Source organism: Anastrepha ludens, chromosome 6 (genome assembly GCF_028408465.1).
Source record: "Anastrepha ludens isolate Willacy chromosome 6, idAnaLude1.1, whole genome shotgun sequence".
NCBI lineage: Eukaryota > Metazoa > Arthropoda > Insecta > Diptera > Tephritidae > Anastrepha > Anastrepha ludens.
In genome coordinates this window covers 47,387,686-47,415,543 of record NC_071502.1, presented here as the reverse complement: position 1 = coordinate 47,415,543, position 27,858 = coordinate 47,387,686, and the positions used below count along the sequence as shown (strand labels likewise).

The 27,858-nt window shown below is 37.1% G+C and overlaps 2 protein-coding genes and 1 non-coding gene across 3 annotated transcripts in view; all 3 read left to right on the top strand.

The window, feature by feature from the left end:
• The window catches only part of LOC128867045 (uncharacterized), a 34,373-nt gene extending 7,495 nt beyond the window's left edge, over positions 1-26,878 (top strand). Inside the window, exons 5-9 of the mRNA XM_054108136.1 lie at positions 6,162-7,069; positions 7,129-7,279; positions 25,389-26,302; positions 26,436-26,580; positions 26,649-26,878. Of these exons, the coding sequence (XP_053964111.1) occupies positions 6,162-7,069; positions 7,129-7,279; positions 25,389-26,302; positions 26,436-26,580; positions 26,649-26,770 (2,240 nt within the window). The 3' untranslated portion in view covers positions 26,771-26,878. The remainder of the gene's footprint in view (positions 1-6,161; positions 7,070-7,128; positions 7,280-25,388; positions 26,303-26,435; positions 26,581-26,648) is intronic.
• Positions 5,886-7,705, top strand: LOC128868656 (ovalbumin-related protein X). The gene is made up of 4 exons (XM_054110980.1): positions 5,886-6,016; positions 6,162-7,069; positions 7,129-7,279; positions 7,346-7,705. The coding sequence occupies exons 1-4, from the start codon at positions 6,001-6,003 to the stop codon at positions 7,456-7,458; spliced, it is 1,188 nt and encodes a 395-aa protein (XP_053966955.1). The 5' UTR covers positions 5,886-6,000; the 3' UTR covers positions 7,459-7,705.
• On the top strand, positions 15,529-15,722 carry LOC128868972 (U2 spliceosomal RNA). Its single transcript, XR_008455188.1, has one exon. It is a non-coding gene; the product is annotated as a U2 spliceosomal RNA (small nuclear RNA).
• Positions 26,879-27,858: the final 980 nt, after the last annotated feature.

Sequence of the window (27,858 nt, the reverse complement as noted above, 5' to 3'; positions counted from 1 at the left end):
TTTAGTGTACCAGAAAGGTCTAACGTGCGTACGAGATCAGAAAACATTATAAGGGAAAGGCAGGGCGTAAAAGATATTGGCAAAAATGCAAAGACAGCTGTTGAATGTTGGAAACTCTTTCTTACTGATGAGATTTTGGAAGAAATATTGTTACATACAAATAGTCAAATAAATCTGAAGAGAACTGCTTGTGAAAATAGTCACGTAAAGAAATATATCATGGCAGACTTGTCATCGTCAGAATTAAAGGCTTTTATCGGTCTCTTGTATCTTGCAGGACAGTTCAAAGCAAATAAGCTGAATTTGAAGGATCTGTGGATAAGTGATGGATCAGGGGTTGAGATTTTTAGGACAACGATGACTTTGAAGAGATTTCAATTTATTCAAAACTGTTTACGGTTTGATGATAAGAATACTCGGAGCGTAAGAAAAGCTACTGATAATTTGGCTGCCATTCGTTCTTTTTTCGAGAAGTTCGTAGCAAATTGCCAAATTGTTTATACACCATCTGAGTATACAACTATAGATGAACAACTTCCATCGTTTCGAGGCCGTTGCAGTTTTCGCCAGTATATGCCCAATAAGCCAAACAAATATGGCTTGAAAATATATGCCTTGGTTGATGCAAAGGCGTTTTACGTCATCAATCTTGAAATTTACCCAGGAAAACAACCAACAGGCCCTTACGCTCTCAGTAACAAAGCTTATGATGTTGTGGACAGACTTGTGGCTCCAATTTCCAAAACCAATCGCAATGTCACCTTTGATAACTGGTTTACCAGTTATCCGTTGATGTTACACTTATTGAAAGAACATCGTTTGACAAGCACAGGCACTGTTCGAAAAAATAAGCCCGAGATTCCAAGTCAGATGCTCCAAACGCGTAACCGAGAGATCCCCAGCACAGTGTTTGGATTTCAAAAGGATATATCTTTATTGTCCCATGTGCCAAAAAAAAACAAGGTTGTTTTGTTGATGTCAACATTACATCACGATGATAGCGTTGTTGCTGATACTAATGGCACACAAAAACCAGAAATGATTATTTTTTATAATCAGACCAAGGGAGGCGTTGATGTTGTAGATGAGCTGTGCACCAACTACGATGTTTCGCGAAATACAAAGCGCTGGCCAATGGTGATTTTCTATGCAGTTTTGAACATGGCTGGTATAAATAGCATAATAGTTTACAAGTCCAATAATAGTAGCAATTTGTCACGCCGAAATTTTCTTAGAGACCTGGGTATTGGATTGGTTTCAGAACATTTACAAAACAGAAAGGAAAATCAGCATTTACCCCGAGAGCTTCGCAAACGAATTCTGGACCAAGTGGATGAACCCTCACACTCACAACGACCTCCAAATAAAGTTCCTAAGCCTATCAGGAGATGTCAAATATGCCCTACTAAAAAAGATCGCAAGACTAAACACACTTGTTATAAATGCAATCGCTATTTATGTATGGAACATGCTGTTTTCACGTGTCAAGATTGCGCTCAAACTGAAGATGATTACGAGAACTCTGAATAACTATATAGTAAAAGTTTTGATCTCATATGTTTCCTAATTTTATAAGCTAGAAGTAAAAGCTATTCGTTTTGTTTTTTTTTAGTTTCCTTTTTTTATAAAATTATAATACTAAGTGTTACACTTTGTTTAAATGAAAGAAAATATTTTTGTTAATTTCATAAATAAAGATTTAAAAATATTTGTTTGCTTTATTTTTCCTTCCCAATCAGTTCTTGGGTTATTACATAATTGTACTAGTAAATAAAAACATATAAAAATATTATGGACACATTAAAATATCTAGCTCAATATATGGGTTTGTTACACCCAGCTTACGCTCAATGTAATAAATATTAACCTTACGCTCGCCGGGTTAAATTAAGAGCTTAAGAGTTTGAAGCTGGTGCTTAAAGGTAGAACTGAACATACATAAATCCAGCAAGGGCATGAGATAATTGGACGATCAAGCAAACAGTAAAAGACACACAAGCAAGGCTTCAATGGCTTATTAAATTCAATATTCAATTTTGTTAAACGCTTCAAGATTGAGCTTGGCAATAAAAAGACTTGCGAGGGGTGATCTAAAGCCTGCAAGATAAACGAGGTAGAGGCAGCAATCAAGGCTCTCAACTCACTCCAGCTTACATCAAAACTGGTACTGGAATGTCTTGGTAAGCTGAATAGAGCTCAGAGATGTCAGGAACGTATGTCATGGATTCCAGGGCATATAGGAACTATGGGTAACGGGATATGACAGATAAATTAGCCAGGAAACGCTGGACCTATTAATAGGCTCAGAGCCATTTTGTGCGTAGGAAATGGTAAATTCTCCTTTATTATTCAAGAAATCAAGGAAAGACAAAGAATATCACACTGGTACAATCTACCGGGTTCATCGCAATCAAAATCATTGATAGATAGCTTTAACCCAAACCGATTTATTGTATGGAATGAAAGAAAAATAGTTTAAGAAACATCACAGGAATTATAACAGGGCATTGCAGATTGAATTATCATCTTACTAGCCCGAGAATATACTTGCAGTCCAACACTAATGGAAGACCCAGTGGGACAAACACCTAAAAAACAAAAAATAAATAATTGGCGCGTACACTTCTGTTAGGTGTTTGTCCGAGCTCCTCCTCCTATTTGTGGTGTGCGTCTTGATGTTGTTGCACAAATGGAGGGACCTACAGTTTCAAGCCGACTCCGAACGGCAGATATTTTTATGAGGAGCTTTTTCATGGCAGAAATACACTCGGTGGTTTGCCATTGCCTGCCGAGGGGCGACCGCTATTAGAAAAATGTTTTTATTAATTTTGCTTTCACCGAGATTCGAACCAACGACCTCTCTGTGAATTCCGAATGGAAATCACGCACCAACCCATTCGGCTACGGCGGCCGCCAGGGGAAAAACACCTGGATAAACATATTTTACCAGAGGAGGAAATGAAATTCAATAAAATGGAAGAAATACTAAAATTGATTGCGAAACTTGGACTCGGAGAAATTTTCTGCACCTATAAAGGGGCGTAGGGCTCTTTCATGTCAATAATAATTATAATCTAGACCGAACTCCTCTTTCAATATGTGCTCCACATCCCTTTTTTTAGTATTTCATGCATATTTAATATTTTCAGGATGTTTCAACGATAATGCAAATTGATTGAACAATCTTTACTGTTTTTGTGTGGAACCATTAATTTTTATTTTCAAAGATAATCTCTTTCAAATGTTGGCTGCAACTGCGCCATAATTCGGCCATCCGTAAACACCAATTTCGAATGACTCGCTGGAGGAGTTCGGTCGGTATTTGGTGAATAACTTTAGTAGTGTTGACTTCCAATGCTTTAATCGAACTCGGTTTATCCCCAAAGCATTTACACCCAACATAATCTCACATATAAAAGTCCAAAGGTGTGATATCACAAGATCTTAGTGGCAAATCCATTGGTCAGAGACGAGAGATAAATTTGTCACCGAAACGACGACGCAGTAAATCCATTGCTTCACGGGCTGTATGGCAAGTAACCCCGTCCGCCGTCTTGTTCGAAGAGATCACGGGATTCAATTTCCGGCATTTAAAAAGTCGTTTATCATTGCATGATAGCGCTCGCCATTCACTGTTACATTGACGCCAGCCTCGTCTTTGAAGAAATATGAGCCGATGATTCCTCAGCCCATAGGCCGCAACAAATGGTTGTTTGCAATGGATGTAATGTCTGTTCTTGAATGGCTTCGGGTTGCTCTTCAGCCCAAATATTGCAATTTCGATTATTGACCCCGCCATTAAGCCAAAAATGGGTCTCATCGCTGTACATAATAAGTTGGTCTGAACGCTCGATGAACACTTTTCACTGAGCGTCGGTTTTTGTAATACAATTGTACGATTTGTAAATGTTGTTCACGCGTAAGTCTTTTCATGATGAAGCATCAATGAACACTGAAAAAATTATGCGTTTAATTTGACAGTAGTCACGCGTGATCTGTCATCATTTATGCACATATATCCCGGAATTTCAGAGAAAAATCAAGAAAAATATTCTACATCATCTATGACATTTTGAACTGAATTGAATATATTGAGACCAACTGAAAAATTATATCAGAATGTTTTCTTGATGATACTACATTTTTTTGATGGGCAAAAATATTAGACATCTATTTTTGTGTTTATTTGGTATTTAGTGCGAACGCATTCTTATATTACAATTGCATTGCTATGGGAAACATGCAATTTGGTATAAAATGTTTATATATAAATCGATCGACAAAGGTCCAAAATATGGTACCCAACCTGTGCTTTACTTAAAAAAATGTTAAACAGCTCTGTGTAAGCGTAGACCTGTTTCACAAAATGTCTCCATTTGACTCGATCCTCGGCTGATCCCTTCCAGTTCTCGTCCTTGAGTTTCCTCTTGTCATCTTCCAGTTCGTCGGCCCATCCTGATCTTGGTAGGCTTCTTACTTTCGTTGCAAATGTTTTAGCGTCAATTATTTTTCGTTGAGCTCTCGTGGGGCCCCGAACATCTCCAGAGCTCTTTATAAAATTGAGAAATAAGTTTTTTGCCATAAGAAGAAAATATTTTTCGTTGAAGAAGCTACGATTCTCAATTCGAAGTACTCCTATGAAATAATCCTGCAGATTTGAGAAATATGGTACCTTAGTTTTCAATTCAACCTCAAGCTGATTTCAAACCTAAATACTCACTGCTTAACTCATCTATACACGACACTTTGTTGCTATATTAAGTACTGCAATATGTAGGCAAAGAGACCTCAATCCATTAATGGTGAGTTTTCCATTTCCAATATAATTATAACCCAAAAAGCAGCTGGACAATTAGACTTAATAGAGGCGCAAGAAAATCAAACTCTACAATTGAGATACACATAAATCGACGTCGATTACTGAATTTTGATTTTTTTGACGTGATAAAGTCTTATAATTCGATGTAGCCAGCTGCACGCACCAAAAAATGCGTCGTTGTCTTGCTCATGCGTCGTTACCTTGCTTGAACTGCAAGCGAGAGCGCGGAACGAACGACAAAGAGGCACAATCGGCCCCCGCGTTCGGCAACGCTCGATATCTGGCTCTCTCCTACTTGAGTGAGCACATACATATTTGTATTTGCATATGCCTTCTGCCTGTGTGCATGGTAATGAACCATTTTTCTGTTGAGAATAGGACGATGATAGGAAAAGTTGGAAATGAAAGCGAGTGTTTCGAGTGTAAAGTGTCTTGAAAAAGTCAAATCGATGATGGTGCCTCTTAGTGTTGTTGACTTATTAACGTCTGATGCACAATCGAAATTGAATATAGGTATCTTTCATGAATTTGATAAATGTTTCGTAATTTTCACGTTTGTGTAAATGTAACTTGATTAATTCCACTGTGATTCCATTTACCTTCTTCTCTATATCCATACAAAATATCTATCAAACAAACAAAATTAAAATTTTCTTTTGAAAAATGCAACCATTCCATCAGAATTTTCTGATGACGTTGTCAGGTTAAACTAAACCGACTTTACAGACAACCGTTTTTACCAGAATCGAAGTATCTTGAATTCAAAAAGGGCTGCTTGTTATTTCAAAATTCGAAATCCAAACACCGACCAGCATTAAAAAAGTGGTAAAGACTAATTATAGTTTGTTTTTATTATTATTAATCTATATATTTAAATATATGAGCTTAACATTTTCTATACGAAAACATTATTTCATATTAATGTCTGACCGATATTTATTTGATAAGACTTGCAGGTGTATGCATACTTTGTCTCCACACTGTATATTTGACTATTTGACAATCTGAGCTAAATTATTTATGATCTTAGCAAAATTAAGACTAATCGTAAATCGCACTGTGTAGAGGAAATTTAGTCAGTCATAACGCGATAAAGCGACCACATTCTCCGAAAACGCGTTGCCTTTGGAAATTCTATATTAAATGTGTTTAATTACCTAGAAAGCATTGTATTCAGTACTATGAATCTCAGATCATGTAAGTCATAAAATTTATTACTATATACATACATACATACACATATTGCCTTATTGAAAATTCCACTTTTCATTGCAATTTCGTATTCACCCTTACACTTTACCCACTAATCGCGCTTTACAATCTTCCCATTTGGCCGCTTCAGTTTTCGTTGCGCTCAGCCGCATTTTTGTGCTCCAGACGATCGCCGCCGAAGCGCCCGCACTCACAGCCAAGGTTGCCAGCGATCGTTTTGCCTTAAAACTCTCCACCGCACTTGGCCTACAGTTGCCGTCACAGAATGTTGTCATCTCGCCAGTATTGGTGCAAGCCATTTTGACGTTGCTCTCCTACGGCGCCAATGATGTGGAGGCTGCAACATTGCGCGCTGCTTTGCACTTGCCACAAACGGAGACAAAACAAACTGCAACACTAAACATGTCGCTCCTTTTAAGCTCAGTGAAAAGGCATGCTCAACACAGCGCGCTCTTACTGAGCGCCATCTATGTACAAGAGCATGTGATGTTCAAATTTCAAGACGAGTTCCTGGAAATGTCGAAACATTTTGAAACGCCTGCTGAAATGGTGAATTTCAATCGCAAAACCATAGATGAACTAAACTACCAATTCTTGAGGCAATCGAACTACAGTTGCGGTCAAGTGCTCAATTCAAAATTGGCCGAATTGGGCGATCGTTTTGTCTTAGCGACGGCGGCAGTATTTCATGCGCCATGGGCGGTGGGTTTCAATGTAAAGGATACAGAGAAATTAAATTTTTTCACCGATCGCGTTAACCATAAATTAGTCGATTTCATGTTTGTGACACACAAATTTCGTTACGCAGAATTGGCACATTTGGACGCCAAATTGGTGGAGCTGCCATATGCGAATGATACGCTTAAACTTTGGCTATTGTTGCCCAACAAAGTGGATGGTTTGTTGGAGCTTGAGGAGCGGCTACAATATGAGGATCTTGTAAAGCTCAATGAGCAGTTGAGCGAACACAAAATGGCTTTAACTCTGCCGAAATTCCGCGTTGAATACAACGCTGACCTCAAGGAGGCCCTTAGTGCGGTTTGTGTGCAGTTGTTGCTATTTTTCATTACTTTCTTTCATTTTCGATTTTTCCACAGTTGGGCTTCGCACGCATCTTTAATGGTGAAACGAAATTCACGCATATGTTCTCCTCCTTTTTCAATACGCGCTCTCCAGCTGTGTCGAATATGCCACATAAGGCAGTTTGGTGGGTAGATGAAACCGGCGGTGCAATCGATGGCGAGTTTTGTGAGTTTGAGGCTGAATATTTTGGTAAAATTTTTTTCGCTAATAATTTTTTTTTTTCGTTTTTAGCGATCAGCGGATTTTTTAGGCGCCCCATGCAGCTGGTGGTGAATCATCCATTTTACTTCTTGGTTAAGTCTGAATTGACTATTTTAATGGCTGGACACATTGCAAATGTTTGAGTGGAATGAAGAATGAAAACGTCATACGTATGAATATAAATACTTGAAATTCAAAATTGAGTTACTTTTATATTCACAAACAATAACCGACTAAATCATATGATAAAAAAATAAATAAAAAATGGCGCGTACACTTCTGCCAGCTGTTTGGCCCAGTTCCTCCTCAAATATGCTACTTTCATGAAAAACCACTTTACATAATTGCAAATTATTAAGAAGCAATTATATTTTTATTTAAAACTTTAAAAAAGAATTCTAATATAAAAAATAGAAAAATAAAAAAAATTTTTTTGTTAACAGAATAAGAAAAAAAGTTTTTCTTAAGTCCAATTAGGCGATTATTTCTTTTAGCTGCAGATTTATGGCTTGTTGACAAAAGAAATTTCATGTTTGCCATCGTCGTCGCAGCAAATTTTGATCATTTTTTCATACGTACAACCGCAGAAATGATAAAAAAGCAATAAGTGCTTAGCAGATTTTCAACTGAAGGAAGGAATGTGACGAAAATTGATGTTAGTGGCTTTTTTATTCAAGTTATTATAACTTTTATATATTATTTTTTCTGATTTTAGCGCTCTTAGATTTTACATTTTCGTGGCAATTTTAATATTTTTTTTACAAAGTTTATAAACTAAAAATGGAGAACAAAATATTAAAAATTTTCGAAAAAGCTTGAAAATGTCCCAGTTCTTTGAATTTAAACGCCTCTAACTAAAAAGTATAATTGCGATGCACACAAAGTATAGAAATTTAATTTTATTCGATTTTCTGGAGTTGTTTTTTTTAAAATAACTGCAAAGAAGACGAGAATTCCGATTTGTTGCCTATATTTCCAAACAGATTCGTTGGAAAAATTAGTGTAAAAAATTCCTTTCGTGTAAACTACTGCAATTCTCGTGTGTATTTTAGTGCTTTAACAAGAGCGTCGACAATGGTGGAGCCTGCCAGGTGAACTTAGTCCATCGACAGTGAAGATAAATGTTCATGCGTCAAGCGATGTGAAACCATCTCTGGCGATCGTTACCGACTGCAGCTAATGCGTTTGAATCGAGCTCTCAAAGGAAAGCGTCCAGAATGGGATGGTAGACATTGCGAACTGATTTGTTGCAATGACAACGCCAGGCCACACGTTGCCAAATCGATGCAGAAATATTTAGAGCGACTGCATTGGGAGATCTTGCCCCAGCCGCCGTGTTCCCCAGACATTGCACCTTCGGATTACCATCTGTTCCGATCAATGCAGTCAGCCCTTATTGGAGAACGATTCACCTCTTACGAGAGCATCGCAAACTGGCTCAATGAATGGGTCAAAAGAAGTCGAATTTTTCGTCAGAGGAATCCGTATGCTGCCTGAAAGATGGAGTAAAGAATATCATTTATTATTTAATTGTATAAAGAATTCGTAGCTTTGGCTAAGAAAGGAAACTGGAAACTTATTTCCATACCCAATATACAATAAAAAAATCAGTTCTCGCTAAGATTGATTGTTATTTAGGACATGGGCTGAAAAGTTGTTCACGTATGTGTACCTTACATATTCTGTTCAGAGTAATATTCCACATAAAGTGCATCCTTTTTCCAAATCCTATTTTTACTGCTGGGGGTATAGCTCAAAAAAGTTGGTTATGAAGGCAGATTTTCTACATCGCTAGCTAGTGAAGTGCATTTTATGGTATCTTTTAAAGTATTTATTTAGTAAAGAATGTATTGCCAGCCCATTTAGAATATGTTGTTTTATTAACTCAAGAGGAATTTGCTTGATAAAAGCCCTCGCGTGAGTCGAATTCTTGGTATTTGATTCATATTTAATCTTGCCATAAATTCTGTGAAAAATTTTAAAATGCATCCGGCGATAAAAAATTCGCAGAAAAAAATTCCCTGGTTTATTCTTGTCTACTCATAAATTATACTCAGTTTCGTGGCAAATTTCGCTTGCTAACAATGCAGTGGGGAGCTAAGGAAAATCGCATTGCACTGATTGCATAACAAAAAAATGGGAAAATGTCTGAATGACAGACAGAAAAAGAAGTGGTCGTCCTCGCGTGGGTCGAACCAGTGTAGCCATAAAAGCCGTTCGAGAAAGAATTCGCATAAATCCCCTTAGAAAGCAGAAAATCGTGTCCGAGAAATTAATGTATCGACCAGATCCATGTCAAGACTAGTCAGAGGTGATTCCCACATGAAAGCCTTCAGTCGCTAGACTGGTAATCTTTTGACAACGCGAAGAAAATTAGACTCGACAGATGCAAGCAGCTTCTTTGGTTGCACGCGGTCAACGGCCATGAAAATATTATTTTCACTGATGGGAAAATTTTCACTGCGAATGAAGCTTTTAATAAGCAAAACGACAAAATCTATGCTAAGCCCGCAAAAAATGTTGTTGCAAGGGTTTAGCGCGGCCACCAACCAGCCTCCGTAATGGTTTGGTGGGGCGTGTCTGGTAAAGGCGTTAGATATTTTCATTTCCGCCAAAAAGGGGTTAACATCGGCGCAATAGTGTACCAGAAGGAATATCCATGGAAACCGTGCGTGCTGCAATAGTTGAAAGGCTTAAACGTGTGAAGGTTTGTGTAAAAGCAAATGGTGAAATTTAGAATGAAAATTTAAATAGTTTTTTAATATTATATTTATATCTTTATACCTAAATACTTTACACATTTTTATCAACAATATCAAAGGTAAAAAGGAGTCCAACCACTAGCATGAAAGAAGCTCTTCAATTTAGGATTGGTGTTATCATAACGAAGTTGATTGGTGAGATCATAGAGATTTATTGTGGTGCCCAGAAAAGTCCAGTTTTATACTGATGAACATGACGTTAAGGAATACCCATTTTTTGGCTAATCCAATCAGGTATTTCACCGAGTCTAGACGAATTTTGTTGATTACTCGAAGATTTGATTTTCCATAAATCCGAAGAACATTCTTGAAGTAGCGTAGCATCTTGACAGGAACTGTTTAGTGTATTATGTTTCTATCTAATCACAGCTTCTGCAAGAAACCTCATGTGAGGCTCTGAACCAGACGGCCAGACTGACTATAGTCTGGAGCCACTTTAGTATACTGGCGTCCCAAGCTGTAGGTATGTACGCTTTTGAGAATCTCAGTAGATCTCATATTCTTCGTTCATCGTTCATGAAGTATTGGCAAAATAGAAGGTGAGGTGTAGGTCTCTCGACTAGTCCACCTACTGTTGGTGGGTATGCTTTAACTTTCTCCTCAACTTGTGAGCACAGAAAATCAGAGGCGCTTTGCATTGGTATTGTCTATTCGTTAAAAATCGCTTGTAAACTGTAAACATTCGAGTAAATATTATAATAAAAAGAAAATTACTTTGAAAATTAATAATGTTTTTCATTATTTAGGTCGATCATGTCGTGCTTCTGGTTATAGCCGATCATTTGAAGTTGTCTTTCTGCTAGGGGAAGCACTCCTTTGTGAATTCTCATAAATGTAAGTCCCGATCAGGCATTTGTACAAATTCTTATTAAACGTTTTCCTTCATAGGTTTTTAGAACAGCGTTTCTGCAAATAAGAGATAATCAGATTGCAGGTACTTTTTCCAATAGGTTTTCTTTGACAGATCTCGCGTGACTACTGTGAAACTACATTTTTTTAGGCACGATTGGATCGAGGGTAAAATCTGAGAAAGTCCTTTGGACTCTTCGCCATTCAATTTTTAAACTCGTAGCTGTGTTTACTGATCGCTGGACGATCGGCACACACGCGTAAAAGCTAGGGTTACGATTTAACCCCCATTGCAGAAGCTGTGGGGTCCTTTCAGAGAAGGAGACTGTTCAGCACTTTCTCTGTAAATGTCCGGGCTTGGCAGCTAGACGATTAAGGTCACTGGGTGCTTATTTCTTCAATAGCCTGGGGCAGTGCACCAACCTAAATCCCATCAATCTTCTCCATTATATCAACAGCTCTGGCTGGCTGTAGTCCTCTGCCTGTTGGAGGTATCATAGTGGTATCAAAATGGCGCTTTAGTGCTACTTGAAGAGTCCAAACTGGTACTTCAACCATTTCACCTACCTACTGTCACACTAAATCGTATTTTTTTTTGTATTCATTGATGTTTCATCATGAAAAGTCTTACGCATCGACAAGGTTTACAACTTATACAATTGTATTACGAAAATCGGCGCTCTGTGAAAGGTGTTTATCGCGCGCTCAGGCCAATTTATGGTGTAAAGCGATGAGGCCCATTTTAGGCTGAATGGGTAGCCATTCAAGAGCAGCTATTATATCCATTGAAAATCACCGCCTATGTAACAGTGAATTGCGAATGCTATCACTTTTTGATGACGGAAATTGAAGCTCGTGAGCTCCACAATATTTGGTGAGATGACGCTACTTGCCATACAGCCAGTGAAGCAATGGATTTACTGCGTCGTCGTTTCGGTGAGAAATTTATTTCTCGTCTCGGACCAATGGATTTGCCACCAAGATCTTGTGATATCACAACTTGCATTTTTATTTGTGCGGGTGGGAAAAGTCTTTGTGGACAAACCAGCCTCGATTGAGCTTTTGGAAGTCAACATCTCTACAGTTCTTCACGAGATACCGCCCGAACTCCTCTAGCGGGTCATTCAAAATTGGTATTTAGGGATGGCCGCATTAGGGCGGAGTTGCGGCCAGCATTGGAAAGGGTTTATCTTTAAAAAATGTATGTCAGGAATGCTTCTAGACAAAAACAAAAAAGGTTGCCAACCAATTTGAATTTTCGTTGTTTTATTTCAATTTAAAACCTGATACCTCTAAATTCATCACCCTTTAAAGTCGTCGCCACCTTGCATATATCACAGTAAGTAATTTCGATTGAGCTATTTGTCAATAAAAATTTTTTATAATTTTGATAATTAATTGAATTATTTTTGTTTTTATTTGTAGGTGTTCACAGATGTGCAAGGCAGCGTCCAACGCCTAATTTACATCTACAAATATACCTAAGTTGTAATTATATATTTGTAAGCTAACTACTTTTAAAACTTTTAGTTTACAGATTTTAGATTTATGCGCAAGTGCAGCGTCCCCCACCTATACGAGCAAGTGCACCGCTTTCCGCATATTCCCGCCACGGTGCATCCGATCAACGTAATTTAACAAACACGACTAAGTTTTTTCTAACAATTATATACTACAACTGGTTTATAATAACAATATGGATATGAAGCCTTCAGATGTTATAGTATAAATACATTTTCTTAACTGTTACTAATATTAGGGACGCCAAGTATATTAAGGAGGCACACCTTAAACTTTAAAATATAAACTAGTAAATTAGTAACTTTTCTAACTCCGAATGTTTTATGATTAGAGATCGACTGAACTTCGGTTTTGGCAATGACTTTACGGCAACTTGAATGTACCATATATTGGGTAGTCGAAAAAGTCTTTTCGTATTTCTAATCAAACTTCAACTCATTTTTTTTTATATTTATATTGAACTTTATTAAACCAAATATGTACCAATTTGGTCGACCACCTTTTGCCAGTTTTCTTCTAGAGACATTATGCTATCAGTGTAAAACTTTTATGGTTTCTCGGCGAAATACTGCGACAAGTAATCTTAACAAGCTTCTCTTGAAGGGAGTTCTGCATTGACCGAAACAAATGGTAGTCCGATGGTGCAATGTCAGGGCTATATAGTGGATGCATCAAAACTTCCCAGCCAAGCTCTCCCAGTTTTTGCCGAGTCATCAAAGATGTGTGTGGCCTAGCGTTGTCCTGATGGAAGGCGACGCCCTTTCTGCTGACCAGTTCTGCCCGTTTTTTTCGATTGCTTGCTTCAATCTCATCAGTTGTTGACAGTAAAGTGTAGAATCAATCGTTCGAGCAGGCTGGAGCAGCTCATAGTGGATGATTCCTTTCCAATCCCACCAAACACACAGCATAAACTTTCGAGGCGTCAATCCTGGCTTTGCGACCATTTGTTGAGCTTCACCACCCTTGCACCATGATTTTTTTCGCACCTTACTGTCGTATTTGATTCACTTTTCGTCTCCTGTTACCATTCGCTTCAGAAATGGTTCGATTTCATTTCGTTTCAGCAAAGAATCGCAGATGTTATTTCGGTCCATTAAATTTTTCACAGACAATTTATGTGGTACCCAAACATCGAACTTCTTTTTGTAACCAGCCTTTTTTAGATGGTTCAAAACCGCTTGATGATGAATGTTTAGTGCCTTGGCGATGTCATGGCAGCTTATGTGACGGCCCTGGTCAATCGTTTCCATAATTTCACCGACTTTTTCAACGATAGGTCGACCGGAGCAAGGTGCATCTTTCACATCGAAATTTCCAGAACGGAAGCGAGCGAACCATTGTTGTGCTACACGAACTGATACAGCATCGTCTCCGTAAACTTCACAAATTTCATTGGTGGCTTGCGTGGCATTCTTCCCATTTTTATACAAAAATTTCAAAATATAGCGAATTTCTCCATTATTTTCACTCATTTTTGAACAGCTATAACTTTTTTTTAACTTCTCCGAATTAAATTTTTTTTTGGTTAAATGAAGCTTAAAATGTCAGCTTTCCAACACTATGATATGACACAATGTAATTGGTAGCACTGGAGATAGATGGCTCCAACGACATCTATTGACAAAATACGAAAAGACTTTTTCGACTACCCAATATTAAAATAACCTGGGTTTTAATATTTTCAAATTATAGTATTTTTCAGTCTCTATCCGATTCTGAATGGTTTGGCAAGTTAGTCCCTTTCTTGTCTCGTACAAGAAAGTTTTAGGAAAATTGTTTCTTCAATTTCTTTATTATTTTGTTACTATGATTTTTATAAATGACTTTTAGGCGTCCTTCTCTGCTTCTTCATTCTGTACAAACGAAATTTCTTACACATTTGGTGGAAGGCGTAAAAAAATATCCTCGCGAATCTTCATATAAATTAATTTTGTTTACCATCCACATTTCTTTTTCAATATAATGAAAACATTCGTTTAGAGACTCTCTGATCCCGATAGCTATCATGAGTTTTGCCGACTTTTGCTCGCCTCAAGTCTAAGTACAAACCTGGTGAACTTTTAGGCAGTTCCCTTCTATCCGAAAGTAATTCTGTTAAATACAAATTTATAGAAAATTTGTTTGCAGCTACGAACTAAGTAAAACACATACATTCTGCCAAAAAAGTACCGTGAATTGTTCAATAAACGCAAGATAATTGTTTAATTATCAAAATTTATTTTGTCGCCTTCAAAATAGACTCCATTCGAAGCAATACACATATGCCAACGATTAGTTCAGTCATCAAAACACCTTTTAGGCACCAAAGCGTTTGAATAGATCTTCTTCAACTCCTTCAGCGAATTCTCCTGAATGGCCTCTATCAACTCAAAGCGACGTCCGCGGAGCGGCAATTTAAGTCGTGGGAAAAGCATAAAGTCACAGAGGGTTAAATCCGGTGAATACGGTGGTTGTTCGATGATATTTGTCGAGTTTTTGGTCAAAAAAGTGTTCACAATATGAGTCTTGTGAGACGGTGCGTTGTCATGGTGCAAGATCTATGAGTTTTCTTTACACAATTCTCTCTCTACGCACATTCTCTCTCAAACGTCGCATTACTTCTTCTTTTTATTTACCGTAGAACCATTTGCATTGAATTCCGAGTGCACAACACCATCATAATCAAAGAAAACGAGTAGCATGACTTTCACTTTTGACCGACTTTGACGTGGTTTTTGAAGTGAAAACTTCTTTAGAATCGTTGGGAGTGATTTGGGAAAAAGTGAAACGAAAAAGCGACCAACTTGGCTACGAATATTACATATAAACGTAGCGATGAACTAAATAACTTTTAGGCCAGCACCGACAGTATGGCGCGATAGCCGAGCGGCTAGCATTGTGGGCTTCCGATCCAAAATTCTTGGTTCGAATCACAAGAAAAAAATTTTTTTTTGAAATTTGCATTGTAGGACATTTCTGATTATTTATTGAAAACAGTTTTTTGGCTTTTCTATTTTTGGTTTAGATACTGAAAGTCAGTTTAAGTGAATCGGTATAAATATTTCGTACATTAATTTTTGTGAGCGTGTAATTCTCAAAAGGTTTATTAGAAAATCTATTGACTAGGTAGTGTGGTATCTGTTCTTATCAGCTTAACATCTGATAGATCCTCCGTCGGAGGACAACAAATGTTAAACTGATTTTTGGAAATGGGCGGAGTGTTTTAAGGGCTTGCTCCACCTCTGCCACGGGTTGGCCCGGTATTGCAGTACCGCCGGGATTTCGGACCAAATTATTGAATAAATACAAGAAGAAATATACTAATACATTTAGCTTTGGTGGGAAGAGACATAAATTTTTATAGGAATACAAGTAGACGAAAATGGAAGAAATTTGTAAGTCTGTTTCTTCGGTCCGTTTGGGTATTTTTTTTGACAACATCGAAACCAAAGCATTTGTATCATATTTTATCTATCATAAGACACTCGTATCATTTGTTGAAATTGAAAACATTGAGGATGAATAATAATAAAATGAAGAAAATAAAATATGAACTTTAGAGCAATATTATAATGAACCTATAATTATCCCGCTCCTAATGCTGCTTTCGTCTTATTCTCTCTCAGTTTGTCTTACGGAAGGTTTCACTTCTATCGCGTCTAACCGTTAGACTGGTATTTTTTTTGGGGTTTCGGCTCATGTGGATCGCGCCATTCAGTCGCTTGTTGACTAGTTTGCATACCCACTTCTCATCACCTGTTATGATGCACTGTATAAACGTTAGGACCGAATTCACTTGCTCAAGCATGTCTTCAGCTACCTTTTCCCGATGAATTTTTTCAACTCTCTTGGAACGAATCGAGTTGCTACGCGTCTCATACACAATTGATGATGTAAAATGTTGCGAATTGATTCGTGAGAGATGCTGAGGTCACTAGCTACCTTGCTCAAACTTAATTGATGGTTTTCCAGCACCATTTCCTTGACTTTTTCGAAGTTTTCATCCTTTCAAGACGTTGATGGGCGACAGACTAGATTGGGGCAAACCTTCCACGACTTCTCGGCCCTCTGCAAAAGCGCTATACCACTCATATATATACCCATGTTTTTGATAAAGTACACTCGCCAAAGGGTTTCTGCAACATTTTCAACGATTCAACACACGAAATTCCGTTCAACACACAAAATTTAAGACAAATTCTTTGTTCGATATTTGTATCCATAGTGAAAATCGCAGAGCACACTTGCGGTTGAATTAAATAATTAAATGCCAAAAAGAAGCTAATTGACAGATCACGCTTAAACTCTGCGACACTATAGAGGACAGTTGAACCAGCATCCCAGGATAAAAAATTTTGACATTTACGCGCGCTTTTTAAATGAACAATTTCCAATATTTTTTACTTACCTAAGCCTATATACTTGAATCATGTAAGTAAGCAATGTAATTGACACTAAAGTCGAAAGTATTAGACTTTGTTTTAATTAATTTTTTTTTTTTTTTGCATTAACAATTTTGGTTATGATTGCTCTGTATAAAATGATTTTAAACATATACTAATATCATCTTAATAAAAAACAGTAAATATAATCTTATTATTTAAGCACAAAGAGAAGCAAGAGAAGTAAGGCAACTAATACAACTAATGCAACAACATTCGTCATTAGATGTAGTGTTGTAACAACATAATGTCCACCAGAAACATTTGTCATCTGCTGATCCAGCTTCAGTTGGTTCTACATTTTTGCGATTTTCACGTTCTTGCCTCAACTCCTCGTCCGTCAGGTTATTATTTTGTGTCCATGCACCTTCTTCCATACCGTATTGTTGTATAAATTAACTGTTAGTTATTTTTGTATAAAATAAAATTCTATATAAATAGCTTTTAAACAGCAACGTCTTCACTTGCTTGCAACCAATTTGTTTGTAAACGTAGAGTCGCAATAAATTGCATTTTCTTCATGATTCATGAAAGTTAAAAGAGAACAAAACTTAATTACCATTTATTATTCTCTTTAAACTCATTAATTCCTTCATCTCACAAACTATCCCATATCATTACACACTGGCTATCGACCGGATCATCGTCGCTCAGGTGTAAGCGTTCGGCGGTATAATTAACGGTATGTTGTTGTCAGCATCTCCCCTGCAGGGGAAACCTACAGTAGTGAAACAAGTTTGTGGGTGTACCTGCACTTCGCTGAGAACTAACGAAACATAGTGCCGTGGCAAAGTAACGTGTAGTGAATAAATATCGAAAAAATAACGAGTGGGTACCAGTAACGAAAGTAGCCAAATGATACAAATATTAGTGTATTTTATAAAATAAACAATTCAATATTACCGCGCTTTTGTTAACTGAACTTGTAACGAAAATTGCTTTCAAATTTCGAATTTGGCTATTTTGAGATGGCATACATATTTTATAAATAGCAGAAATAGTTTTAGTAGGAATACAAAAATTAAAAAAGAACTAAAATCGGTCAATAAAAAAAGCAAATGGGAATGAAGTTATGGAATGGGAATGAAACTAAAAAAAAGCTTTTATGATGATATGAACTGAAAAGTCACTCATTTTAAAGTAAGGCAGTACCTAACGCAACTTAGTGGTATAAATGGATAGGTTAAGAAGTATGTAAAATGGCAATACTCGAGTTTATTCAATAGTATTAAATTACATTTACTTTTAAGACTAAAAAGGAAAAAAATAAAATTATTAGAATGTCTTAATTTTTTCAGACTACGATTTCATTTATATTCATGTTCTTTTTACAAATACTGAATTTTTCGGCCGCCGTAGCCGAATGGGTTGGTGCGTGATTACCATTCGGAATTCAAAGAGAGGTCGTTGGTTCGAACGGTCGCCCCTCGGCAGGCAATGGCAAACCTCCGAGTGTATTTCTGCCATGAAAAAGCTCCTCATAAAAATATCTGCCGTTCGGAGTCGGCTTGAAACTGTAGGTCCCTCCATTTGTGGAACAACATCCAGACGCACACCACAAATAGCAGGAGGAGCTCGGCCAAACACCTAACAGAAGTGTACGCGCCAATTATTTATTTATTTTTTTAAATTTTTCTACTTTCACGTATTAAGTAAGCAAAAAGTACAGAAACACAGATGATCTAAAAATTTTCCTGATAGACAGACGCAGACAAGAGTGTATACACTTTATAAAGGGTGGTTAAGTTTCAAAGGCCAGTATTGATTTTGAATAAAATACAATTTTTTTAGGAAATCATTTCTCTTTATTATGATAATACTGATATGGCTCAATTACGTATAGAACAAAATATCGGTCTCGGCGGCACACCTCCATCCGATGGTCCAAATTTTCGATGACGCTGAGGCATAATTGAGGTTCTATGCCGTTAATGTGCCGAATTATCTCATCTTTTAGCTCTTGAATTGTTGCTGGCTTATCAAAGTACACCTTTTCTTTCAAATAACTCCAAAGAAAGAAATCCAACAGTGTCAAATCACATGATCTTGGCTGCCAATTGACATCGCCGCTTCGTGAGGTTATTCGGCCATCAAATTTTTCGCGCAAAAGAACCATTGTTTCGTTTCGCTGCGTGACAAGTGGCACCGTCCTGTTGAAACCACTTATCGTCCACATCCATATCTTCCAATTCGGGCCATAAAAAGTTCGTTATCATCTCACGATAGCGAACACTATTCACAGTAACTACCTGACCGGCAATGTGCCTCATCACTGATCACCTGATAGGTGCAATTGTTTGGGTACGACAACGAGTTGAGGTGGACGGCTCTTCAACCACACTATCGCGAACAGCAGCAATATTTTCTGCAGTAGGAGCTGTAAGAGCATGCACTGGTGTTTTCACATCTCCTACAGACCCGGTTTGCTCAAACTTTTGCACAATTTTTCCGATTGTACGCACATTTGGACGATTAAATTGACCGAAAAAATTACGAAGTGGGCGATATGTATTTTGATTTGAACGCCCGTTTTCGTAATAAGCCCGAATAACTTTAACGCGTTGTTCGATTGTGTATTAGTCTGAAATTGAAAAATTTCAAATGAAATGCAGAAAAAACTTAATGTTTAGGTGTGGTTCACATTCAACATCGGCCCTTGAAATTAAACCACTCTTTATATAAATATATATTGGCCTCCTTCTCAAATTTGCGGTGTACATAATGGTATTTTACCGCAAAAGAAGTGACCCACAATTTTATGCCACCTAAGAATGGCATCGCTTTTGAAAAAAACTCTTTCTGTCATTTGGTCCTTCATGCTCAGGGCGTCGAACTCAGGCACAACCGAATAGTACACTTAAAAAACACATCCGAGCGAAATACATGCTTGCTTCGGGATGAGGGTTTACCTTGAAGCACACGCATTGGATTTTGATTGCCAAAATTGCGAATTCGAGTTGGTGTCGAGAAAATGTGTGACCTTTTCTATTGTGTCACTATTGAATTTCAATACAATAAAATTTATGAAATTTATTTTATCGATCTCCCTTTATCGATTACTACGGAATTTTTGACGTGATAACGTCTTATGATTCTATGTAGCCGGCTGCACGCACCAAAAAATGCGGCGTTACCTTGCTCATGTGGCGTTATCTTGCTGTCATCGGATAACTTTGTTACTGTGTGCAATATCAGTTCCGAATTTACTAAAACCATGAGTTCGCTACTGACGGATTTTCCCACAGGGTCACTCTGCTCTTATGAGCAATTTTCCCCAAAGTAAATAAATTTTTATCACGTTCACGATTTCAGTCAAGTTTTTCAAACTCTCAGTTGGAAGTAATGCGATCTCACATGTTTCGCATTCGAATAAGTGGCAGAACTCAGTGTCCTCTCTTCACGGTACAAAATGGATCGTTTGAATAGCTCAGAAAATGTGGACAATTGACCACCACGGACATTTATATAAAGTAGAGTTAGGCAAATAATATTTGAAATAAACCAATATAATTATTATTTAGTGGGCAAGCCTTTATATTTTCTCACAGCATTCAGTCTTCTTGGCATGGATTCAACCCGCTACTTGTAAAGCATCGTCTCTTCATTCATAGCATCGTCTAGGTCTTTCTTGTTTCTAATAACAAGCTTTTTCAGTTGGTTTTCCAAATGAGCCCGCAATCTGCTGACGAAAGTGATCGTCTTATCCAATCACACACGTAAATATGTGCCTACAAATGTAAGAATCTATAGTTTTATTTGTCCTCATAGTGGCACTTACTCGTAGATATTTATGAGGTGCATTTTTCCATAACAGAAATTTCACCGATGATAAACCTAAAACGCGAAAAATTAATTTCCTTTTTTTTCAGAACAGATTAAGAAGCAGTTGAAAGAGTTTCTAGGATGAACAAGAACAAACAGTATATTTGCGCCTAATTATTTCATGGATTATATTAAGTTAAGGTAGTTCCTAGGACATATTTTCATAGTCCACTCTCTACGGTCCTTAAACTATACCGATATTTTGGCTAAACCTATCAGCTTCTCCAAACGAAACTGTACTTGAATTGTCTATAAACTCGCTACATGAGGTTCCGACGCTACTCTAGTAGTCCCGCTAGAGGTGAAGGGTGATAGATTTAACAGGTTTGGTCATTAACTATGGTGAAAAAACAAATTGTGGCTCCACTCGACTGCCGAGTCCCTTGCCGAGTCCTTTTGTAACATCGTTTTACATATATTCACTCACTCGTACAATCAGTCGTCGTTCAGATGGCAACGAACCGACATGTTAATTTTTTTTCGTATATCACCAACCCAATCTCAGTAAACCTATCACCTGTTACGTCAGCCAATCAGCTGATCTCTCGGCTCTCGCTCAGAGCCAAATAACAGTATACTTTTCACCACGATTAGGGGTCGCATATTTGTGTTCGTGAGCTTCAGTAAGTTCCGTGTACTTCGTTTACCGTCTGTGGGCCGGAGTGCATGCGATACTCCACGAAACACCGCAATAAGAGAGACTAGAGAGAGACTGTCCTAGAATTTCGTGAAATTTAATTAAATTTGATGATGACGCGTTGATTGTAAATAGTGAAACGGATATAAATATGGCAGAAATAAAAATAAAGCATTCAATTTTCAATTACCCGAGGCGCTCTATACAAGCCGCTTTATAAATTTCATTATCAGCTGAGAAGTAAAACAAGCGCGGGTCAAGAAGCTATTGATTGATATTCAAAAAATAAATTTAGATGTTGATTTTCATATATACAAGGCCTTGGTTTTGTAGGTATGTAAATGTGTGTGTTCGTTTGTTTACTTGTTTGTTTATTTCTTTTAGAGAAAATTGCATTAATCATAGACAAATTTCACGTACTTACTTACACACTTACAGGGTACGGCACTCGAAGTGTAACCAATTAAAAAGGCCATAAATTTAGTCTGGAAAGTAACTTGTATTCAATTTAAAGTAAAAAATGTGTGAAAATAATACAAAATTAAGAATCAATTTACTTTTGCTCGATATGACCACCTTTTGCCTTGACTGTGGCCTTGAGACGGTCCAGAAACGAATCGCAAGCTGCACGAATGTGACTTGCAGGTATTTTGGATCTTGTAAGGCTTGACTTTAAGATTATTTTTCAGTATGCGGTGGATGCTGCGGCTAGATATTTTCAGTTCTTTCGCCATTTTGTTGACACTTCGTCAGGGATTTCGCTCAAGTCGCTTCTTCACTTTTTGAACCATTTCTCGCGACATTGCAGTCTTTTGACGAGCACTTCCATGACGTTTTGCGATGCTACCAGGTTCATTGTAACGAGTGTGATAAACAAAAACCTTATTTACTCTAAGGTGCTCGAACTCACGAACAATCGTTGGTTGTAATTTTCCAGTCAAATATAATGCAATCACACTTTGAAATTCATTAGTGATTTTATTTGTTCGCGTTTACTCTCTGCAAAATGCTTCCGTGCGCTTTTAAACAATACTCGGGACTGCCACTTAATCAACTAACTGATGCCCGTGCATCAGCTGCGCGAGCGGTCTGAAGTTGGTTACACTTCGAGTGCCGGACCCTGTACATAAGCAATTACTCACATACATATAAATATACACACAATCATACTAAGCAAGCTCTTCTCCGTCGCTTAGACAAAGTTGATAATTAATTTCGTAAATAGCCTAGTATACTGCGTATCAGTGAGAGAGTGTACACTGTGAACAAATGCTTATACCTATGCTGAAGTATGAAAAGTGCGGCGAATTAAAAAATTCAAATTTTTTATCGAGAACTAGTGATCACTTTGTAATAGTCTAATATCTGTTAGAAGCGCTTATGATCACAATGCAGGAATGACAGAAAAAAGATTGCACCTATCAGAGAGTGCGCGACGTCACATTAGTGTAGTTGTGCAGTGTTGCCTACCCTCTTATACACAAAATGCGAAGAAATTGTGAGTTGGGTGTTTGTTTCCTTTTTTAATTTAAAGCTACAAAAATTCTGAGTTAAAAAGCAAATCATATATTAAAAAAGCGGCTAAAAGGCATTTGAAGTTTATGCTGAGCAGATTTCACTGCTATTGAAAAAATTGATGTTTTGAAAGTGCAAATCTTAGTTTTTTCGCCTTTAAAGTTATGCATGAATATTGGATCTTCTTCCACCGACTCTTCTTTAAAATCTTTGTATAAGTTTTGAAAAGCCCTCGAATTGACTGAATACGAATTAAAGCCATAGAAGTGTAGTCATAGTAAAAAAAGATTACCAGATAATACTTGAAAAACCATATCGTCCTACCTTGTTACAATACATAACCTGAAACATAACCTCAACAAGTATTTTTCAGCCTTTGTTTAAAGAAATCCTCTTAACATAAGTTTTAAATACATAGATAGATTTTTAAAACTCTGATTTTCCATATAGTTTGTCGTACATAACCATAACACATTTATTTAAAAAAAAACGCATATAACTAAGACAATTTTTCACGCATACAAAGTTCTTTAAGTAATTCAAGGAAAATTGAGTATTTCTTTTTCTTTAAATCGACATTTTAGTGCTTTTCTGTATCCAAAACTCGGCAACACTGCAGTTGCGAGAGACTGCTCGAAGAAGAAGAAGAACAAACATCTTAGAAACAAATGTAAATAAAGCAAAGAAATGATCACCAACACCAACAACAATCGCAATCGCCGACAATATGACCAGTTGATAAAAAAGTTAAGCTAAATAGAACAGAATGAATTATTGAACTATTTTTTTTAAATTTATATTTACATAAATATAAATATTACATTTTAATTAAAAAAAGTTAAAGAAATGTCAGAAAGAAGAACTAAAACTCCAAGGCTAGAGAACAAAACATATGCTAAATCTACTTATGAAAATGTTAGTCTGCTCCCACTGATCACCAATTGCACCAGTGCGACGTCACGAAAATCAGCTGATATTGTCAAATTCGCTGAGATCAAAGTAATGGTACCACAATTGGTGCCATCTTATTATTCTCTCCATCGTGACCACAATAGAATCGCAAAATATTTATTTATGAAAAAAAAAAACAGAGTAAAGAGTGCTTTAGAATGAGAAAAGGCCCCCAAAGGCAAAAATGAAAGTGCAAGAACGTAAATATTTTTCTACTCCAAACTTATCGCCTTCGATTGGTTATGAATTTGGGAATTTATTCACCTTTTTTGTCTTAAAATGAGGCTAACTTTTGGGCAGTTTATTATATATACATATATATAAATAATTGGCGCGTACACCCTTTCTGGGTGTTTCGCCGAGCTCCTCTCCCAATTTGTGGTGTGCGTCTTGATGTTGTTCCACATATGGAGGGAGCTACAGTTTCAAGCCGACTCCTATGTATATATTTGTGCTGATCTGTGGTAATAAAAAAAATGTTTCTAAGTCGTTGAGAAAGCAGAAAAAATCACTGAAAACTGCCAGTTTGGTTTTTTTTTTGGCGGCGCGAATATGACAAGTCACAACTTCTCTGCTCGTCAAGTGAAAAATTTGTAGTGAAGCAACAAGGGGTTAACGATAATCAAGCGGCTTTGCTTATAGTCGCTTACAAGCGGCATACTTAGCCCAGTGCTTCCAAGTGTAGGTTCTTTCTTTGCATACTTGAGGCAATGAAAAGCAATGAAGTCGCATAACAGTTTGAACGGCACGTGGTGAAAAGAGGATTGAGCGCCTTACGACGGGATCAAATCTTGTTGCATACTTTCAAGTTATGCACTTTGAAAAGCAATGTTATTAGATAACAATTTGTCAAAATGAAGATAATGCAGTGCTGCCAAATCATATCCAACGTTGAATCACAGAGATTTTTTCGTTTCATTCACTAATCGCTAGGTGGTTGGTGAATCGAAAGCAGTTAATATTATCATATATCGAGTTTTTCGACGGAGGCATAACAATTTTATACTAAAGTAAAACATAGAATAACAGATATGCTGCCTGAAGTTAATTGAATGAATGAATGAAGTTAATTTAATTAATTTAAGGTTGAATAATAGAACACAATGTCGTGCAGCGACCGAAACCAATTTTTTCGATCTTTCAATAAAATCTATACATTTTTACGCAAAACTTTCCACAATGTGGATTGGGAGATTTTCAAATCTGGTAAATTTATAGATTTAAGTTCTGAACTGCTTTTGACTGATTTAAAAACCGTTTCCATGTATATATTTATATTTATTTACGGTGTTAAAAATATTTTTCTCAGTGTACAGTTTTTTCTTATGCTAATAGGCGATCGTTGTAGTCTAATTCTTTGGCGAATTAAAAATGTACGGCAGTAGTGCGAGAAAAAACTGTGCCAAGTATTTAGTCGTAATTTAGCATAACAACCGATCGCAGCTGAAACCTTAATCACCACTATCAAATCTCAAATTCAAACAGGCACAGCATGAAAGCCCTGTTATGTAAGTAGAGTAAAAAAAACAAAAACAATAATATAATAATTGCTCACAAATCAAAGCTCAATAAGCACCAAATAAAATTATTCACAGTTTTAACCGCATTGGCCACGCTGGGCAGTTACCTGCCCGCCTCTGCTGCCACAGTAGGCAACCAAGGCGAAACAACTGAACGCAATCTCTTCGCTGCCGACATTTATCAAATCATAGCTCTGGATCATTTGGGTGAGAATGTTGTGATCTCACCTGCAGCCATACAGACGGCTATGGCCTTGGCCTTTTACGGCGCCAAAGGTCGCACTGCAACTGAAATTCAGGCGGGCCTACGTCTCGGCTCAGCTAATTCCGATGAAGTGGTGCGTCGTTTCAGCACTTTTCAAAATGCTTTCACGCGCAGCAACAATTTACGTTTATTCAATAAAATCTACATAAACGAGAATTTAGAATTCAAAGCCAATTTCAGAGATATTGCTCGACGCAGCTTCGACTCCGATCTCGAAACGGCAGACTTTCATCCACCCTACAACAAGCGCACAGCCGATCGCATTAACAAAGAGGTAGAACAAAAAACCCTAAATAAAGTCACCAATATTCTGCAGCCGCAACAATTGAACGATCTGACTGAGGGTGTAATGGTAAATGGTATAGCATATAGTGCACCTTGGTTGAACGCTTTCAAGGCGAGCAAAACTGAGCGACGCGAATTCTCTTCTGGTGGTCGACGTTCGGTGAATGTGGATATGATGTGGACAGTGAATAATTTCCGCTATGGCGAAGTAAATGAGCTGGATGCAAAGGTGATCGAGCTACCCTATCAAAATATTGAATATTCAATGCTTGTGCTGTTGCCGAACCAAATGAACGGTTTGTCTAGTCTGGTGCAGCGTTTGATGGGCAAGAATTTGGTTGGGCTCGTGGATAGTCGTTTGAGCTCGCAAAAAGTTGAGGTACGATTGCCGAAATTTGGTTTCGAATTTGGTGTCAGTCTGGAACAGCCATTCGCGAAGGTGAGTGAAACTTTGGGGTGGAAAGAAAGCAAGCACAGAGAATGGAGCATTTAAGTAGATGCATTTTTAGTTAACTAATAACGGATACAATTTACATGTAACATTTAATAGAAAGATAATATGATTCTTTCAGCTTGGCGTATCGACTATGTTTAGCCGACAAGGCGATTTCGGTCATATGTATCGCATGTTCGTGAGCCATTACATCAATAGCGCCAACCACAAGGCATATGTGGAGGTGACCGAAGATGGTTCAGTACAGTCTCTGGAATCTGGAGGCAAGTTTTATATTTTCGAGTAAACATATTTTCCTACCAATTTATTTACGAATTTCTGACATTTTTAGGCCTGAAGAGCTTTTTGTCATTCTCGCGTCCGAAATCATTCGAAGTGGATCATCCATTTGTGTTTGCTATCAAACACGAGGACTCGATCATATTTATAGGTCATGTCACATTCAACGTTTAAGACAGATTGAAGTCGGAAAGCAAACATTAATGTTAAACTTTGAAAGGTTACAATAAAAAAGGCATTAATAGAATTATAAAAAAAATTCCAATAAAGCCAGTCATCGCATTTGGGAGTGATTTACTTTGACTATAATTATAATTTTTTTGTTTGGTATAACAAAATCAAGAAGGCGTTATTTGTCGGTTCTAATTGAAAAATCTTCGACAACATACACAAAAACAGAATGTGGTAGCCAGTGATGCCAGATGTTTATTTTTTTTTTAACTGTAAACTTCCGAAATAAAAAACTGTATATCGACCAAAATGTAGAGATTTTTTAGAAAATTAGGGTTTTTTAATTTTATTAATTATATTTGTACATAAAACCAAATAAAATTCAATTTATTTTTTATAAATTTCCTTGCTCATTTTTGTATATATTTGATAGGATACCTGGACTTTAATGATATCTGAAGCATTTCTTTAAAAATCTTTTGCTCTTAAAATCCCAAAGAAAGCTGGAGTTTCCAAATTATTTTTTATATATTATTTGAATAAAAAATTTGGGATGTTTTTTTTTACAATAAATCAAAGAATTAAAAAAATTAAATATTATTTAATTAGTTCGTTCAAATCTGAAAACTGTGATTTTTACTATGAATTAACTAAAAAAACTGAAAGCTTGAATGATAGAGGGAAGTATCCACCTTACCAACTGGCATATGATTGGCTAGAGAGCTATCGCCTTCCATTGAAATAAACTGCATAGTTCACCATCTTATCAGTACATATATTTAGACATGAAGAGGTGATGAACTTTCAGGTCTTCAGTTGCTCTTCAACTGTTAAGTATGTAGCTGCATTTTCCCACAGTACTAATTGTGGCAATGCCATTATTTGCGTAAAACCGTGTTGCCGTTTTCGAAATCTCGAATGAAGTGATTTAAATTCTGTAGTGACGCCCATTAAAAAAATATATTTAGCTTAATTTAGATGCAGTTTTTTGTTGTTGTAGCAGTTTGCCAAATTATGCCTAGTATAGCAGTAAAGTCATCGATCGTTGCCGTCTATCTCATTGAATGGTAGGGTTAGCAAGCATTCTGGTT